Source organism: Theropithecus gelada, chromosome 15, assembly GCF_003255815.1.
Source record: "Theropithecus gelada isolate Dixy chromosome 15, Tgel_1.0, whole genome shotgun sequence".
Lineage (NCBI taxonomy): Eukaryota > Metazoa > Chordata > Mammalia > Primates > Cercopithecidae > Theropithecus > Theropithecus gelada.
Window position 1 is genome coordinate 63,864,958 of NC_037683.1, and position 18,366 is coordinate 63,883,323.

The following is an 18,366-nucleotide window of genomic DNA, read 5'->3' on the forward strand; positions in this document are numbered from 1 at the left end:
CTATAATATGACCAAATTTGCTTTCTAAAATATCACTCTGGAGACGGGCAAGAGTGGATGTGAGACTTTCACAGAGCATAGCCATGTATTCTTAAAAGCTAAACAAAATCACTTTGGTCATTTCAATAGGAACTGAGTTTTAAGAATAGAAAACACGTGTAAGCTCCACACCCCCAAGATGTGAAAGCCAGCAAGCACCCTGGAGCAGTAAACTAATACAGAGGTACTCCCAAAGTACCCTCAAAGCAGCAAATCCTACTGATTCCCCCGGCCTGTCCATGTAAATTTGTTACTTGGCATCAGGCCCTGTCCTAACCCAAGCCACATCTTGCTTATTCAGAACCAGCAACCAGTATCCACATTGGTTAGCCCAGCTCCAGGGTTCACTGAAAGGCTGAACGGGCAAAGTATTTAGCAAACTGCACAAGTTTGGGAATATTCTTTCTGCTCTCCTGTGCCCAAGGACTGTCTCTCTGGGTGTTTGCCTAACTCTGAACTTCACCAGTTACCTGGTCTGGGCTCTATGGCCAGTGTCTACTCTCACAGCAAGAAGCTGGTGGAGGGATGAAATTGTACCTGTTGTAAACAATTAAATGCAGGTTGTTTACATTCTGTGGAATGATTACACAAAATTTTGTTTTGTTCTGGACTCTTCTCGGTAGTACTTATTCATATATGTATGTGACGTGCCCATACATAACTGCTTTTCTGAAACCAACCTCGAATTGCCTGTAATGGCCTTCATTGTTCTCCTTAGTGGCAGATGTCCACTCAACTCTCAAATAGAAAACCATTATATTGGCAGCCAATTAGCACATGCGGTATTGTATTAAAAATGTCATTTCTAAATACTCAGATCTTCTCAATTACCTCCTCCTTTGATGTTTTTTATTAAAATAAAAATAAGTCTCCATCCCACAATTTCCTTTCTGAATTTCTATTGTACTCACTCTGAAAGGGAAGGACCCTTTACACCTAAATGAAATGCAGCCTACCCTTCTCAGAGGCAGGATCCTGCAGTGTGAAGCGCAGAGACTTAGGAGGTAGTCAGACCTGAGTTCCAATCTTGTCTTCAGCCCTTCCTAGGTGTATGAATGGGAAAGTTCCTAAATTCTCTGACCCCTGTTTTTTCCTGAATAATATGAGCCTAGCCTACTGCATTAGTTTTCTAGAGCTGTCATTTCAAATGACCACAAACTGGGTGGCCTGAAACAAAAGAGGATTCCCTCATAGTTCAGCATGCTGGAAGTCTGAAATCAAGGTGTCAGCAAAGTTGGTTCCCTCTGAAGGCTCTGAGAGAATCCTTCCTTATGTCTTCCAGTTTGTGGTGGTAGCTCCTGGCATGCCTTGGCTCATGACATGTAACTCCAACCTCTGCTCATTCTTCACGTGGCCTTCTTTCCTGTGTTTCTCTGTGTCCTCTCCTCTTCTCATAAGGACACCCATCCTTGGTTTTAGGGGCCACCCTAAATCTAGGTAGAGTTCATCTCAAGATCCTACATCACTACTTATATCTGCAAAGACTATTTCCAAATAAGGTCACATTCCTTATAACTTTACTTCTGGATGGACCTGAATTTGGGGACACACTATTCAACCCACCACGCCTACCTACAACAGAGCACAGTTCCATTACACTCAGGAAAACTGATGAGCTCCCACTGAGAATTTGTGTTACAATGAATTTTTAGTCTATGTTCATACTATACATTCTTCAACTGTTTGTACTTTATATGAAGAAAAATCATTACTTTTAAAGATGAGACAGTGCCTCATATACCTAGCACTACACTGAAAATGCTTCAGTGCTCAATAAATACTATATTCCTCCTCCCATTCCCTTTATCTTAGCCCTACAACCATGACTTACAAGTACAACTCACGTGAAAATCCCAGGAAATCATGGAGTACGTACTTCAAGGTTCTAGGCAAAAATAAAGACCAAAACTTCTTGCCCCTATATAATGATTTCTTGTGGGGAAGCAGGGCGAGCAGTTGTCTTTCAGAACTTGACCTATGACAGTGGTTTAAACACTAAGGAATAAATGTGCATCCAAGAGATCTTTGCATCTCTGTGAAAAACAGTGGCTACAAAGAAGGTTCTGGGTAAAAATCAGAAACTTGATTTTTGCTGTTCTTTGACCAATTTGTTAAGCATTTGAAAATGTATCCAGTCCACTGTCAGTTAAATTCCTGGTTCCTATAGCTTACCACATTTTCTTCCATATTTTCCTCCTTCACATAAGCCCATTTCTAATGTGTTTTATGAACAAAAACAACAGCAACAAAAATCCAGAAAGTCATTCCTACATAGTTTGCTAATCCTCAGAATAGCAGCTGGGCTGCTCATAGGTGAATAAAGATGGAAGGAGGCTGCAGCCAGCAGCAGGGGGCATAGAGAAGGAGCCAGCACTTACCACAGCACACACCTGCTTCCTCTCATCCCACACCCGCCCCTTTTCTTATCGCTTGCCCACTACTGCTCAGTATCCAAGCTCATTGGGACTGAGGCAGTTTTCTGCATCAGCCTCTCTATGACCATAAAAGACATGGAACCCCAACCTGAAACTTCCAAAGAAACTAGCCTCAAGATTAAGGGGTCTTCCAAATATTCAGACATCTCAATTAAACACTACCAGCCTTGCTTCCCATTTCCATGCCCTGCAGTTAGAAACTGACACACAGGAACGGTAATGAGGAGGTCTGTGAGGTAGGCTGCTTTGCTCTGCTATAACTGGTGCCTACCGAGACTGCCCCAACTCTGCCTGGTCCTCTTATCAACATATAGTTCCATTATCTCTATTACCACTTCTTTTTCTTAGAGTATAACAAGTTAGTAGGAACCAATGCGGATCTGTGACGCGCCTGCAGAAGGATCAGAATCAAGATCAACGCTCTGAAGACTTTGGTGATGCCCAATGAAGAAACCCTCTGTGTTTCATGAAAATGATTCACCTCCCTGCTTTTTCACATCTTCTGGGAATCATTATATCTTATCTTAAAACTATCCTAATCTTCCTTCTTACCATCTCTTGAAAGTTCAACGTCAACTGATAACAGTTTATAGCTACCCTGGTATTATGTGTCACCTGAACTGTTTGTACATATTATTTGTTAAATACATCACAGTCAGATAAAATACCACAGATCTTCCAGTTACTTCAGCGTGAGCTTTAAAAAGCCCTTCTCCCCTGTTAAAATGTGCTATCCATGAAGTCGCTAACCTCTCAGAAAAGTGGACTGAGGCAGCAACACCAAAAGAAGAAACACACCAAACTTAAAATGTCTATCAAAGAGAAACTAAAAGTTACCTGGAGGGATCCTTTAAACGTACAAGATGATTCCTTACCTGGATTGGGTTGAAGGTATTCAATTGTTTTAGTCATTATTTCCATCACAGCCCTGCTGGTGACATCCACTTTCTGAAATGACAAAATAAATGCTCTAAATGACAAAAATGATGAGCTTTAGAACCTTGCTTTTTGCTTGAGTCTGTATACAATGGCGGGGAATGCAACAGAGCCCGGACAAGTTTTGCAGCAGGTGACGGAGGCTGAGTGGGGGCTGGAAGTCATGCTGATGCTATACTCAGCAGCGCTCTGCCAAGACGTGAAAAGCCTGTTGATCCGAAGAAGCAGCTGGTAGTTTCCTAAAATTTGTTTCAAAATATAATTCATTACCTTCTGGTAAAAATAAAGTGAATAAAATGAAACAGATTTTGGCCCAGAGACATTTATTGGATGCCTACAGTGGGTCAGGCATGCAGGCAGATTTTGCTGCCCTCAAGAAAGAATCACACAGCATCAACTTTGCTTATTCAAGAAGCAGGGAGCTTTTTATTTAACTTCTGAGAACATCCTAAAAATATCAAATCTTGAGCAAAGACTTCTAGTCTGTCCTTGAACTTTTGGTTAATTCTAAACAAAAATCTTGATGCTAGAGTCTATCCTCTAAATTTGGTCCATCCTCTAAATTTCTAAATTTGGAATGGTCAATGTTTACTTTCAGCATCTCACCATGTTCTCTTTGTCAGGCCCCTCTCCCCACTTGAAAGAGATCGTGGAAGCTGCTCATTGCAGTTAGGTCCTCTCTGTCTTTCTCCAAGAAATCCTTTTCTTATCAGCACGTGTGGGCCTCCTATTCACCCTATACGGTAAATGACTAGTGAGAATAAATGCATCCTCCCATTCAAGGTATGTACATGTAATATATGACATAGGTATAAATGAAAGTGATTAAATTTTAATGTAGAAATTTAGGTATCAATTAAGTCAACTGGAGAAGTTTTCTGTTGTTAAAAGGCTCCCCCTTCAACTACTAGAAACTTTTCCATAACCTACTGTACCCACATATAGTATCTACCTTGCATAAAGTAAGCCTCCTCCTTTTCCACAATCCACCCATTGAAAGATTTTATCTTTCAGTTCAGTTTTTCAATACTTAATAATTTCCCATTCCATGGCAGTCATATTACTGTGTGTGTTTGCTATTACTAGGATCAATAGAGGAAAACAAAATTTTTCTTGTGAGGTTATAATGATATAAAATTATCTTAAAAAGGATGCAATTTCAAATGTGCCTGTCTACATATAAATCTTGTATAAATATCCTTTGGATTTATTCAAATTTCAAAGATCTGTAAGATTGAGTGTACACTAGGTAGTGATTAGCTTTAAAGTGCTCAGTGGCCCCCTGGAGTTGTGCAGCACACAACTTGTGAAGCCATATGTGAAGGTCCTAGTATTAGCAAAATGTCAAACAACCACTATGTACTCAAGTCATGGAATGTCTTATGCCAGGGAAATGGATCAAAGGTGTGTATGGAACAAATATGCTGAAATTCCATGGTACGTGTGTGATAGGAGTACAAATGTAGATCTCCTCCTGACTATGTGATGGGGATTAAGGAATTAGATGACATATGTGCCCAAATATCCTGTAGTTATGATGAGAAGAAAAATCACTCAAAAAGCCAAGGTTTCTAAAAAAGAGTGCCATAGGAATTAAATTTTCCAATGGCTGTTTGATATCCCGATGTAATCTACTGTTAGGGGGCTGACCAATTTCTAAGTTTCCCCCATCTCTGTCCTTAATAATTATAATCATCATCACCATAAGCTGTTTTCTGTTTCTCAGAAACTGTTCTAAGGACTATGAATATCTTTACACATTCAATGCTCACAAACTCTGTAATGTCTATGAGAAAACAGATACAGAGGGGTTAAGAAACTTCCCCAGTTCTAGTTCCAGGGTGTATGTTCTTAATGACCATCCTATACTTCTTGAAAGCAAAAGCTCTTCCTAAAAAGACAGGCAACAGAGGCATCTCCCAGTCTGAGAGAGAGGTCAAGTCCGAGCTGGAATGTGCTGTGTTCCCAAGACGGCGCTGGGGGCCTGGCAGTAGTGGCCAAACAGAATCAGCAGGAAGGTACCTGCCATCCCATATTCTGTTTTGGTTTTGAAACTCCTCAAAGTCTGTGGAAGCTTCATCCACAAGACTGTTCCCTCCTGGGCCTCTCTGGAAGGGAGGCTCTGCCACGCTGACCTGCTGGACCACACGCCCTCAAGTTTCACAGGTTTCCCTACAGAGGCTGGTGCTTGCAGTGTCTATCCCAACTGACCCACAGGGAGGTGAACAAGGAAGGCTGTGATAGTTAGTTCTCATTTTGGCTACAGAACCCCCTTCCCTTTCAAGCTCTGTGTAGGGAGCCCAACTACTCATCTTGTGTAAACAGACACCACTAGCTTGGCTAAACCAGTGGTCTCAGGAGACACCCAGAGACCCTGGGGACACCAAAGTTAGATTATTACATTTGGTCCCCAGGGCAGGATTCCATCTTAACAGAGAAGTAGGAATAAAAACTATTCCACTGTCCCTTGTGACTTGTCTAAAGAAAGAGCTCATCCCACCTGGATGTTTGCCGACTTTGTGCCCATTGAGGTGGACTCCTTCAACACTTTTGGTTACCTAGTCCAGGCATCATTACAGAGCAAGTTCTATGTAACCCCTTTTGAGTACAGCATAAAATAACCTTCACTTGAAATCCACCCCCTCTGAAAACAACTTTATTCAATATAGTTGTATATGCATTTCATCATCAGGAAATATACCAAAGAGGGACCGGTTTTTGGCAAATCCATTCCTAGGCCCTTGCTACTGACTGCATTCCTTTTTTTTTTTTTTTTTTTTTTTTTTTTTTTTTTTTTTTTTTTTTTTGAGACAGGGTCTCACTCTCTCCCCTAGGCTAGAGTGCAGTAGTGCTATCTCAGCTCACTGCAACCTCCACCTCCTGGGTTCAAGCGATTCTCCCTTCTCAGCTTCCCAAGTAGCTGAGACTACAGGCACGCACCACCATGCCCAGCTAATTTTTGTATTTCTTGGTAGAGATGGGGTTTTGCCACGTTGGTCAGGCTGGTCTTGAACTCCTGGCCTCAAGTGATCCATCCGCCTTGGCCTCCCAAAGTGCTGGGATTACAGGCATGAGACACAGAGCCAGGCATGACTGCATTCTTACAGGTAATTACTTGACAGAGTTCATGGACAGAAGAGGAAGAGACCAGGGGAGCATTCTGTTTAATGCTTTAATTTATTAAGTGTCCACATCTGTGGCCTAGAGAAGGGAAAGGAGCTCTTTGAGTGTTGTTGTAAGGAGAAAAGTAGTTCCCAAGACCATGAAACAGAGGCTTTCTTAAAAAAAGTACCAGAAGAACTGAATGGTCCAATGACTAGTCACTATTCTGAAGTCATCTGCCAGTAGGAGGCTGACCAGTTTCTAACTTCTGTCCACCTCTGTCCTCAATAATAATGCCCAGGACTCTTTTGCTAAAGTAGACTGTGTCAGCCAGAGACAAGCTGAGGGCCATAACACCATGAGACTCCTGAATGTGCCTTGTTATGCACTTGCTAGGAGACTTATTTATATACCTAAACTGGTAATATCCAAGTACATATTCTCTTAGTAACAGGCCTGACGAAATTAGCATAAAGAAGATTTATGCTTAAGTAATTTATTATAACTAGCAATTCCCATAAACTCCCAGAATTCAGCTTACTGACATTTGAGAACAGCACAGTTTAACTCTGAACTTATGACATGTAACTGTTATTTTTCTCAATGTCCAAAATTTCCAATTTCTACTTGAAAGTGAGTTTTGATGCACCCTAAATTACAAGAACTTCTCATCTTATAAGCTCCTGAGCCTCCATCTTCAACTAACCTTGCCTGGGATTGGTGTGAGGAGCCATTAGGGAAGGCAGTTTAAAGAAAGTGAAACTGTAAATATATAGATACACACATGTTTTTTTAGGTAATAAAAACTTCCATTTCTACACTTTTAAATGGTTGAAAAAATTTGAAATGAGACTACTATTTTACAGAATAAAATAATTATTCAAATTTCAGCATCCTTAGATAAAGTTTTGTTGGAAAACAGCCACAATCATTCATTTAAACGCTGTCAATGGATGCTTTTGTGTTTCAACAGCATTGGCAAGGAGTTGTAAGAGACCTCAGAGACCCTCTGGCCCAAAAAACCTAAAGCACTTAAAAAAAACCTTGATCCCTGTGCTAGGTGCTAGCTTCACTAATAGTAATGCCATGCTGAATCTACAGATGATGCTGATTATTTCACCAGCTGTCTCAGTCTTTAGAGACAAGATACTAGAGAAGAGAAGGCATGGAAATGACTACAATGGGGTTACTCTTTCAGAGACATGTGAATATTACCTCTTCCCTAAAGAAAATAAAAGTTGGTGTTTCCTGAACTTAGGTGATAGGACTCGTGAACAACATGGCATTATTTCTGGAGCAATAAAAGGACTGAAAGATATGATTTCATACTATTAGATACCACATTATACCAGATGCTGTAGCAGAGTGAAGTTTAAGAAAAACATAGACACCTTAAAGGGAGCACCGACAGTTTGTGAGTTTAGTGGTCATTAATATATAAATGAATTAAGTCAGGCATGGTGGCCCATGTCTGTTACCCCAATGCTTTGGGAGGCCAACACAGGAGGACTGCTTAAGGCCAGGAGTTCACGACTAGCCTGGGAAAAAGTGAGACTCCACCTATACAAAAGATTTAAAAATTAGGCACAAAGATACAACAAAAAAGAGAACTTCAGGCCAAGGTCCTTAATGAACACTGATGCAAATCCTCAATAAAATGCTGGCAAACCAAATCCAGAGGCATGTCAAAAAGCTTATCCACCATTACCAAGTAGGTTTTATCCCTAGGATGCAAGGTTGGTTCAACATATGCAAATCAATAAATATGATTCATCACATAAACAGAACTAAAGAAAAAAAATACATGATTATCTCAATAGATGCACAAAAGGTTTTCAATAAAATTCAACATCTATTCATGTTAAAAAGTCCCAATGAACTAGGTATTAAAGGAATGCACCTCAAAATAGTAAGTGCCATATATGACAAACCCATAGCCAATATCATACTGAATGGGCAAAAGCTGGAAGCATTTCCCTTGAAAATCGGCACAAGACAAGGATGCCCTCTCTCACTACTCCTATTCAACATAGTATTGGAAGTCCTGGCCTGGCCAATTAGGCAAGAGAAAGAAATAAAGGGCATCCAAGTAGGAAGACAGGAAGTCAAACTATCCCTGTTTGCAGACGGTATGATCCTATGTCTAGAAAACCCCACGGTCTCAGCCAAAAAGATTCTTAAGCTGATAAAGAACTTCAGCAAAGTCTCAGGATACAAAATTGATGTTCAAAAATCACTAGTGTTCCTATACACCAAAAACTGTCAGGCCAAGAGCCAAATCAGGAACAATCTCCTTCACAATTGCCACAAAAATAATAAAACATCTAGGAATACAGCTAACCAGGGAGGTGAAAGTTCTTTTTTTTTTTTTTTTTTTTTTTTGAGATGGAGTCTCGCTCTGTTGCCCAGGCTGGAATGCAGTGGTGTGATCTCAGCTCACTGCAAGCTCTGCCACCTCAGTTCACGCCATTCTCCTACCTCAGCCTCCCAAGTAGCTGGGACTATAGACACCTGCCACCACACCCAGCTAATTTTTTGTATATTTAGTAGAGACGGGGTTTCACTGCGTTAGCCAGGATGGTTTCCATCTCCTGACCTCGTCGTGATCTGCCCTCCTCAGCCTCCCAAAGTTCTGGGATTACAGGCATGAGCCACCACACCTGGCTGAAAGTTCTTTACAAGAAGAACTACGAACACTGCTGAAAGAAATCATAGATGATACAAACAATGGAAAAACATTTCATGCTCATGGATATGAAGACTCAATATTAAAATGGCGATATTGCCATTTTAATGGCAGTTTATGGATTCAATGCTATTCTTTTTTTTTTTATACTTTAAGTTCTAGGGTACATGTGCACAATGCGCAGGTTTGTTACATATGTATACATGTGCCATGTTGGCGTGCTGCACCCATTAACTCGTCATTTACATTAGGTATATGTCCTAATGCTATCCTTCCCCCAACCCCCTCCCCACAATAGGACCCAGTGTGTGATGCTCCCCTTCCTGTGTCCAAGTGATCTCATTGTTCAATTCCCACCTATGAGTGAGGACATGCGGTATTTGGTTTTCTGTTCTTGCGATAGTTTGCTGAGAATGATGGTTTCCAGCTGCATCCATGTCCCTAAAAAAGAACACGAACTCATCCTTTTTTATGGCTGCATAGTATTCCATGGTATATATGTGCCACATTTTCTTAATCCAATCTGTCACTGATGGACATTTGGGTTGATTCCAAGTCTTTGCTATTGTGAATAGTGCCACAATAAACATACATGTGCATGTGTCTTTATAGCAGCATGACTTATAATCCTTTGGGTATATCCCCAGTAATGGGATGGCTGGGTCAAATGGTATTTCTAGTTCTAGATCCTTGAGAAATTGCCACACTGTTTTCCATAATGGTTGAACTAGTTTACAGTCCCACCAACAGTGTAAAAGTGTTCCTATTTCTCCACATCCTCTCCAGCACCTGTTGTTTCCTGATTTTTTTTAATGATTGCCATTCTAACTGGTGTGAGATGGTATCTCATTGTGGTTTTGATTTGCATTTCTCTGATGGCCAGTGATGAGCATTTTTTCATGTGTCTGTTAGCTGTATGCATGTCTTCTTTTGAGAAGTGTCTGTTCATATCCTTTGCCCGCTTTTTGATGGGGTTGTTTGGTTTTTTCTTGTAAATTTGATTGAGTTCTTTACAGGTTCTGGATATTAGCCCTTTGTCAGATGAGTAGATTGCAAAAATGTTCTCCCATTCTGTAGGTTGCCTGTTCACTCTGATGGTAGTTTCTTTTGCTGGGCAGAAGCTCTTTAGTTTAATTGGATCTCATTTGTCAATTTTGGCTTTTGTTGCCATTGCTTTTGGTGTTTTAGACAGGAAGTCCTTGCCCATGTCTATGTCCTAAATGGTATTACCTACGTTTTCTTCTAGGGTTTTTATGGTTTTAGGTCTAACATTTAAGTCTCTAATCCATCTTGAATTAATTTTCGTATAAGGAGTAAGGAAAGGATCCAGTTTCAGCTTTCTACTTATGGCTAGCCAATTTTCCCAGCACCATTTATTAAATAGGGAATCCTTTCCCTATTTCTTGTTTTTGTCAGGTTTGTCAAAGATCAGATGGCTGTAGATGTGTGGTATTATTTCTGAGGGCTCTGTTCTGTTCCATTGGTCTATATCTCTGTTTTGGTACCAGTACCATGCTGTTTTGGTTACTGTAGCCTTGTAGTATAGTTTGAAGTCAGGTAGCGTGATGCCTCCAGCTTTGTTCTTTTGGCTTAGGATTGTCTTGGCAATGCAGGCTCTTTTTTGGTTCCGTATGAACTTTAAAGCAGTTTTTTTCCAAATCTGAGAAGGAAGTCATTGGTAGCTTAATGGGAATGGCATTGAATCTATAAATTACCTTGGGCAGTATGGCCATTTTCACAATCTTGATTCTTTCTATCCATGAGCATGGTGTGTTCTTCCATTTGTTTGTGTCCTCTTTTATTTCACTGAGCAGTGGTTTGTAGTTCTCCTTGAAGAGGTCCTTTACATCCCTTGTTAGTTGGATTCCTAGGTATTTTATTCTCTTTGAAGCTATTGTGAATGGGAGTTCATTCGTGATTTGGCTCTCTGTTTGTCTGTTACTAGAGTACAAGAATGCTTGTGATTTTTGCACGTTGATTTTGTATCCTGAGACTTTGCTGAAGTTGCTTATCAGCTTAAGGAGATGTTGGGCTGAGACGATGGAGTTTTCTAAATATACAATCATGTCATCTGAAAACAGGGACAATTTGAATTCCTCTTTTCCTAACTGAATACCCTTTCTTTCTTTCTCTCTTGCCTGATTGCCCTGGCCAGAACTTCCAACACTATGTTGAATAGGAGTGGTGAGAGAGGGCATCCCTGTCTTGTGCCAGTTTTCAAAGGGAATGCTTCCAGTTTTTGCCCACTCAGTATGATATTGGCTGTGGGTTTGTCATAAATAGCTCTTATTATTTTGAGGTACGTTCCATCAATACCGAATTTATTGAGACTTTTTCGCATGAAGGGCTGTTGAATTTTGTCGAAGGCCTTTTCTGCATCTATTGAGATAATCATGTGGTTTTTGTCTTTGGTTCTGTTTATATGCTGGATTACATTTATTGATTTGTGTATGTTGAACCAGCCTTGCATCCCAGGGATGAAGCCCACTTGATCATGGTGGATAGCTTTTTGATGTGCTGCTGGATTTAGTTTGCCAGTATTTTATGGAGGACTTTTGCATCGATGTTCATCAGGGATATTGGTCTAAAATTCTCTTTTTTTGTTGTGTCTCTGCCAGGCTTTGGTATCAGGATGATGTTGGCCTCATAAAATGAGTCGGGGAGGATTCCCTCTTTTTCTATTGATTGGAATAGTTTCAGAAGGAATGGTACCAGCTCCTCCTTGTACCTCTGGTAGAATTCGGCTGTGAATCCATCTGGTCCGGGAGTGTTTTTGGTTGGTAGGCTATTAATTATTGCCTCAATTTCAGAGCCTGCTATTGGTCTATTCAAGGATTCAACTTCTTCCTGGTTTAGTCTTGGGAGAGTGTAAGTATACAGGAAATTATCCATTTCTTCTAGGTTTTCTAGTTTATTTGCGTAGAGGTGTTTATAGTATTCTGTGATGGTAGTTGTATTTCTGTGGGGCTGGTGGTGATATCCCCTTTATCATTTTTTATTGCATCTATTTCATTTTTCTCTCTTTTCTTCTTTATTAGTCTTGCTAGTGGTCTATCAATTTTGTTGATCTTTTCAAAAAACCAGCTCCTGGATTCATTGATTTTTTGGAAGGATTTTTGTGTCTCTATCTCCTTCAGTTTTGCTCTGATCTTAATTATTTCTTGCCTTCTGCTAGCTTTTGAATGTGTTTGCTCTTGCTTCTCCAGTTCTTTTCATTGTGATGTTAGGGTGTCAATTTTAGATCTTTCCTGCTTTCACTTGTGGGCATTCAGTGCTACAAATTTCCCTCTACACAGTGCTTTAAATGTGTCTCAGAGATTCAGGTATGTTGTAACTTTGTTCTCATTGGTTTCAAAGAACATCTTTATTCCTGCCTTCATTTTGTTATGTACCCAGTAGTCATTCAGGAGCAGGTTGTTGAATTTTCGTGTAGTTGAGTGGTTTCTATTGAGTTTCTTAGTCCTGAGTTCTAGTTTGATTGCAGTGTGGTCTGAGAGAAGCTTGTTATAATTTCTGTTCTTTTACATTTGCTGAGGAGTGCTTTACTTCCAACTATGTGGTCAATTTTGGAATAAGGGCGATGTGGTGCTGAGAAGAATGTATATTCTGTTGATTTGGGGTGGAGAGTTCTGTAGATGTCTATTAGGTCCACTTGGTGCAGAGTTGAATTCAATTCCTCGATATCCTTGTTGGCTTTCTGTCTCATTGTTCTGTCTAATGTTGACAGTGGGGTGTTCAAGTCTCCCATGATTATTGTATGGGAGTCTAAGTCTCTTTGTAAGTCTCTAAGGACTTGCTTTATGAATCTGGGTGCTCCTGTATTGGGTGCATATATATTTAGGATAGTTAGCTCTTCCTGATGTATTGATCCCTTTACCATTATGTAATGGCCTTCTTTGTCTCTTTTGATCTTTGATGGTTTAAAGTCTGTTTTATCAGAGACTAGGATTGCAACCCCTCCTTTTTTTTTTTTTTTTTCCATTTGCTTGGTAGATCTTCCTCCATCCCTTTATTCTGAGCCTATGTGTGTCTCTGCATGTGAGATGGGTCTCCTGAATACAGCAAACTGATGGGTCTTGACTCTTTATCCAATTTGCCAGTCTGTGTCTTTTAATACACTGTTGGTAGGACTGTAAATTAGTTCAACCATTGTGGAAGACAGTGTGGTAATTCCCCAAAGTCCTAAAGACAGAAATACCATTTGACCCAGCAATCCCATTATTCTATATATATCCAAAGAAATATAAATTGTTCTATTATAAAGACACATGCACACATGTTTTCACTGCAGCACTATTAATAATAGCAAAGATATGGAACCAACCCAAATGCCCAACAATGACAGACTAGATAAAGAAAATGTGATATGTATACACCATGGAATACTAAGCAGCCATAAAAAAGAGAGATCAGGTTCTTTGTAGGGACATGGATGGACCTGGAGGCCATTATCTCTAGCAAACTAATGCAGGTAGAGACAACCAAATAGCACATGTTCTCACTTATAAGTGGGACAAAAATGATGAGAACACATGGACACATAGAGGGGAACAACACACACTGGGACCTAATGGAGGGTGGAGGGTGGGAGGAGGGAGATGATCAGGAAAAATAACTAATGGGTACCAGGCTTAATACCTGGGTGATGAAATCATTTGTACAATAAACACCCACGACACGTCTACCTATGTAACAAACCTGCACATGTATCCCTGAACTTAAAATAAAAGTTTAAAAAAAGAAATAAATTGGACCTCAAAGATAAAACAAATAATAAAAATTAGCCAGGCATGGTGGTGTGTTCCTGTAGTCCCAGCTACTTGGGGGGCTGAGGCAGGAGGATCACTTGAGCCCAGAAGTTTGAGGTGATAGTGAGCATGATTGAGCTACTACACTCCAGCCTGGACAAAAGAGAGAGAGCTCAATCTCCAAATGAGTAAATAAATAAATCAGATAAATAAGTAGATGAATTGCCCACTTGAACATGGGGTAACTCACAGTGGTAACATAAAAGAAATGTTAAAATGTCATATGAAAAACTAAAATATGTTCAAATTCTTAACTTCTCTGTCACTGAAGAAAATGCAACTATTAATAATGTATACACACCCACTTAAAGTACTGAGACTCCTGAACAAGAACAGCTAAATAAACAATCACGGAGTCATGATGAAAACAGTGTCCTGGGAAGGTCTGTCTGGCAGCGAGATACAGGCAGGTACAAGAGTGATGTTTTTAATAGTCCCCTACTGACTCGGAAGAGTTAATGCATCTGTCCCCAAGCTGCCATGATTTAAAGCATTATCTTATGTATTCAGAAAGCCCAACTGACGACGTGTTAAAAAGAAAAACAAACAAGGTTATTAGAATGCTGTGATTGCTCCAATGTATTTTTTTGCTGTTAATTTTCTTGGTCTTTACCTTTAATGAATATAAGCTTGGAACTATATTGCAAACATGTAACTTAGAGGAAGCTTGTTATCACTGAATTTCAGACTAAGGAGAAAGATGTCTTAACAGCTCATCTTGTTTGGGGCTCTGGCCCTTCTTACATCCCCACACCAGGGAGTGTGTGTCTTAGCACAACGCTCCATGCCTCCCCCTTTCCTATCATACCATGAAGGAGATGTCCATAGGTGCACTCGGGGATATGTGTTGCTCAGAGCATTCTAGCTGGAACTCTACTCCTTTCTCTCCCACTTGAGAGAGATTGCTGGAATCCGAGTAAGAGTGACATCATTAAAAAGTGACATTATTAGTAACAAATCACTAAACACAAAACTCACAAGAGATGACTGGTGTGCCTCACATGATGGCAGGGAACTAGCGGGTCAGCCTGTGTTCCAACATGGGCAGTGGGAACTAGGGAGTCAAACATGGGCGGTGATAGGGAATTCAGTCATTCCTGAGGCAAAGAAACCACACACACAAACAAAACAACAAAACAAAAAACACACACCAAAAACCCAGCTTTGAGAGCCAAAAGTTTTGAGCCAGAATCTATCTCCCCATGGTTTCTACTCCTTAATTCTAGCTCTACCACTTGGGCTGGATAGAAAAATTGAACCCCTCTCCACCCAGTGACTGAGTGTATGAAGATAATGACCATGGACATTTCCCTATTGGACTTCCTCCACACCGCCTCTGCCAATAATCCTCTCTTACTCTCATACAAAATGGCATTCTTTCTCAACAACTTGCTCTTCCTAAAACTCAAGGCTGCTCCTTAAAAAGAATCCCATTTTTGTTGAAGCACCTATAGACATGTTTCTATCCCTAGTACATCTTCTGGGTTCAACAGTAGAGATTTCCCAGGATAATTTTCAGGCTGCAAAAGCGATACTATATTCCTCAGCTTAGAATTCTGAATGAACCATATAATCAGGGACAAGAGACATGTTCAGGATTTAGCTCAGACACCTTCTCTCTTCTAGAAAGCCTGATATACCCAGCCTGAAGATTCCATGGGAATCCTCCCCAGGACACCAAGCACTATGTTCTGTAAGGTACTGATTTACGTACGTATTTTTTAAAAATCAAAACTGGAAGCCCCTTGAAGACAGGGATAGTGCCTTAACATGGAGGCACGTTCTGAATAAATTAATGAATGTAACTGTTAACACAACAAAAAACTACACAATCATTGCAACAACTGAGAAAATTTGAGAAGGAATCAGAGTTCTTCAAATTTTAGAACTTCCTCTTGACAAAAAAAAAAACCTATAGCTTTTCAAAGAAGAAATCCTCCAATGTTGCACCAGAGTAAGACATTTAGCCTGTGTTTAACAAAGCTTGTAAGCAACAGACAGCATTTAAAATGAAAACAGAAAGAATTCCATGCAAGGCACTTAAGAGGAGAGAAATAATGATGGGCAGGGATCCTACAGAGACAGCACAGCCGCAGGATTCCATCCAATCAGCTCAGGGAGAGGAGGGCTGCAGAGCTAAGGGATACACATGCTGATTTTACTGCACCTCAGCCAGAGAGCTGCTGGGGTGGCTGATTAGAGAAACACCCCTAGGAAAACCCACTTCTCTCTCCCAGTAGCGCTGCTTAAAGCAAACCTCTAATTTATTTCATTTTGTTATCTAATTGCACCTCCGAGAATACAGATGAGTAAAGGTCTCTCTACCCCAAATGCCTGATGAGCAGAAAACCAACTATGGAAAGGCAATTCTTCTGTCTGCTTGGGAACACTGAGCTAAAACATTTGTGTGAATAATAAATTAACAGGAGAGAAAAGATTTGAGAGTCTAAATCCAAAGCAAGTGCTTTTCAATTACCACATAAATCTTACACTATCCATGTAAATTTAGCATGGGTCGAGAGTACAAAATTTGCAATAGAGACACAGATGAAACAAAAGATAAAAAGAATTAAACAGCAAAACAATTTCCACACTGCACTGAAACCTAAATCTCTCAATTTACTCAGGTAAAAACCCAAGTAAAGAGCCATGAGTATGTTCTTCAGTCAATCAGAAGTTTACTTTGTTGCTGGAATATCTGTATTTTGAAATAAAAGCTTCAGAAACATTTCTATAAATTAGGAGAAATAATCCGTATACCTTACTTTCAGACTCAGAGAAAGGTCTGTTGGTATTTGCCTAAAGTAAAATCCTTGCAGGATTCTCTTTTATTTCAATTAGTTTGCAAAACTGGCATACATTTCTCATCAAAATAAATCTCCAAAGGTCTAATTAGTTGCTCAGTGATAGATTCTACTCAGGTATCCAAATTTCCTATTCTTTTTAGTCTCATTTAAGAAACAGAAAGTTAGTTCGTCTCAGTTTAGACAGTGAGCTGCCTAGCTTATTCCCTTTAGTACCAGCAGATGCTAAAAGGAAGTGTCAAATTCTGATTCCTGGTACTTAGTTCCAAATTCCTAAATATCTGCCTAATCTTTCATGAATTACATGACATTGGCCACGTGGCATACTATAAATGCTCTCCAGGGGTGCAGGGAAGGAGGAGCATCAAAGGACAAGGAGGGATCAAGCAAGACTGGGTGAAGACAGAGGCTGATTAACCCATGGGCTGCTCGAATGAAACGTGAGGAACTCCAATTTTATGGGCAGTAGAAAAGTCAAAGACAAGACATTTTGGAAATGTGTGTCAGTTCCTGGAGTGTCAGATGCTTTACAAGATTGATGGGTAAAATGCTATTTCCAGAACTATGGATATTAGTGGCTACCAGTTTGGGTTGAGGATCAGGTGGTATTTAGAACCATCCAGAGATAAGAAATAGGAACCAATGCAGACTTTGGTCTACCTGGAGCACGTAGCAGGCAGACCTCAGCCGTAAGTCTGGTTTTCCAGACTTCTGAAGGCTGGGACTCAGAATTCCAGTATAAAATCTCCTCACCAGCGGGTACGCATCACTGAGGTCTATCTCAAGAACTTAGCCAGAATGACCAGCTGGGTCAATACTATGCAATCTGATTTCACAAAACCCTGCCTCCTGGCAACTTATCTTTTTTGGGGGGGGAGGGAGGAACTCAGCTATTCCCTCTTGCCTGCTTGCAGGCTGTTTCCTTTACCAGGCTCTGCTAACTCTTCCCCGTCTTCACTTAACTGTCAGGAAGGTTCTCTTTGACAATGCAGTATGGGTGAGTTTCCTCTGTGCTGGGCTTCTGTAGCCCCATGCGTTTTCCTTCTTGCCACGCTGGTCATTACTTGCCCCAAGTTTGCCCTCCCCACTAGACTATGAACTTCATGCACTCAGGAACCTTGTCTATATCCTACCTCCTGGTTCATGGAAGACACAAAGAAAATATTTATTGAATTCATCAATAAACTCTTCAAGAGAAAAACTAAAAAAGACAAGGCAGAAAGTACCTAGGATTTTTTTAAATTTCCCATACTACACTGATGTATACCTAGGAATTTTTTGTTTGACTCTTCATACAAACGTAGTAAAAACAGCAAAACTGAGGTAGCCTGTTGGATCTGATGTAGACTAAAAAAATATCCAGTCCCTAAAAAACTTCTGGTAGAATAAAAATCAGAATATTAAAAAATTGGTTTGTTATAATGAAGTACACAAGCAATATTCTTAACAATGCTTAAATGCGGTTTCTAGGTGCCACAGGATTGCAACATCCTCTTCTGTTCAAGTACAGGATTGGTACTCTCAGATCCATTACCCACCACCCACTTAAGACCTAA

At 40.2% G+C, this 18,366-nt stretch overlaps 1 protein-coding gene across 1 annotated transcript in view; it reads right to left on the reverse strand.

The window, feature by feature from the left end:
- The window catches only part of SH3GL2 (SH3 domain containing GRB2 like 2, endophilin A1), a 228,259-nt gene that overhangs the window by 32,146 nt on the left and 177,747 nt on the right, over nt 1-18,366 (reverse strand). The window contains exon 3 of the mRNA XM_025359842.1: nt 3,350-3,422. Within this exon, the coding sequence (XP_025215627.1) occupies nt 3,350-3,422 (73 nt within the window). The remainder of the gene's footprint in view (nt 1-3,349; nt 3,423-18,366) is intronic.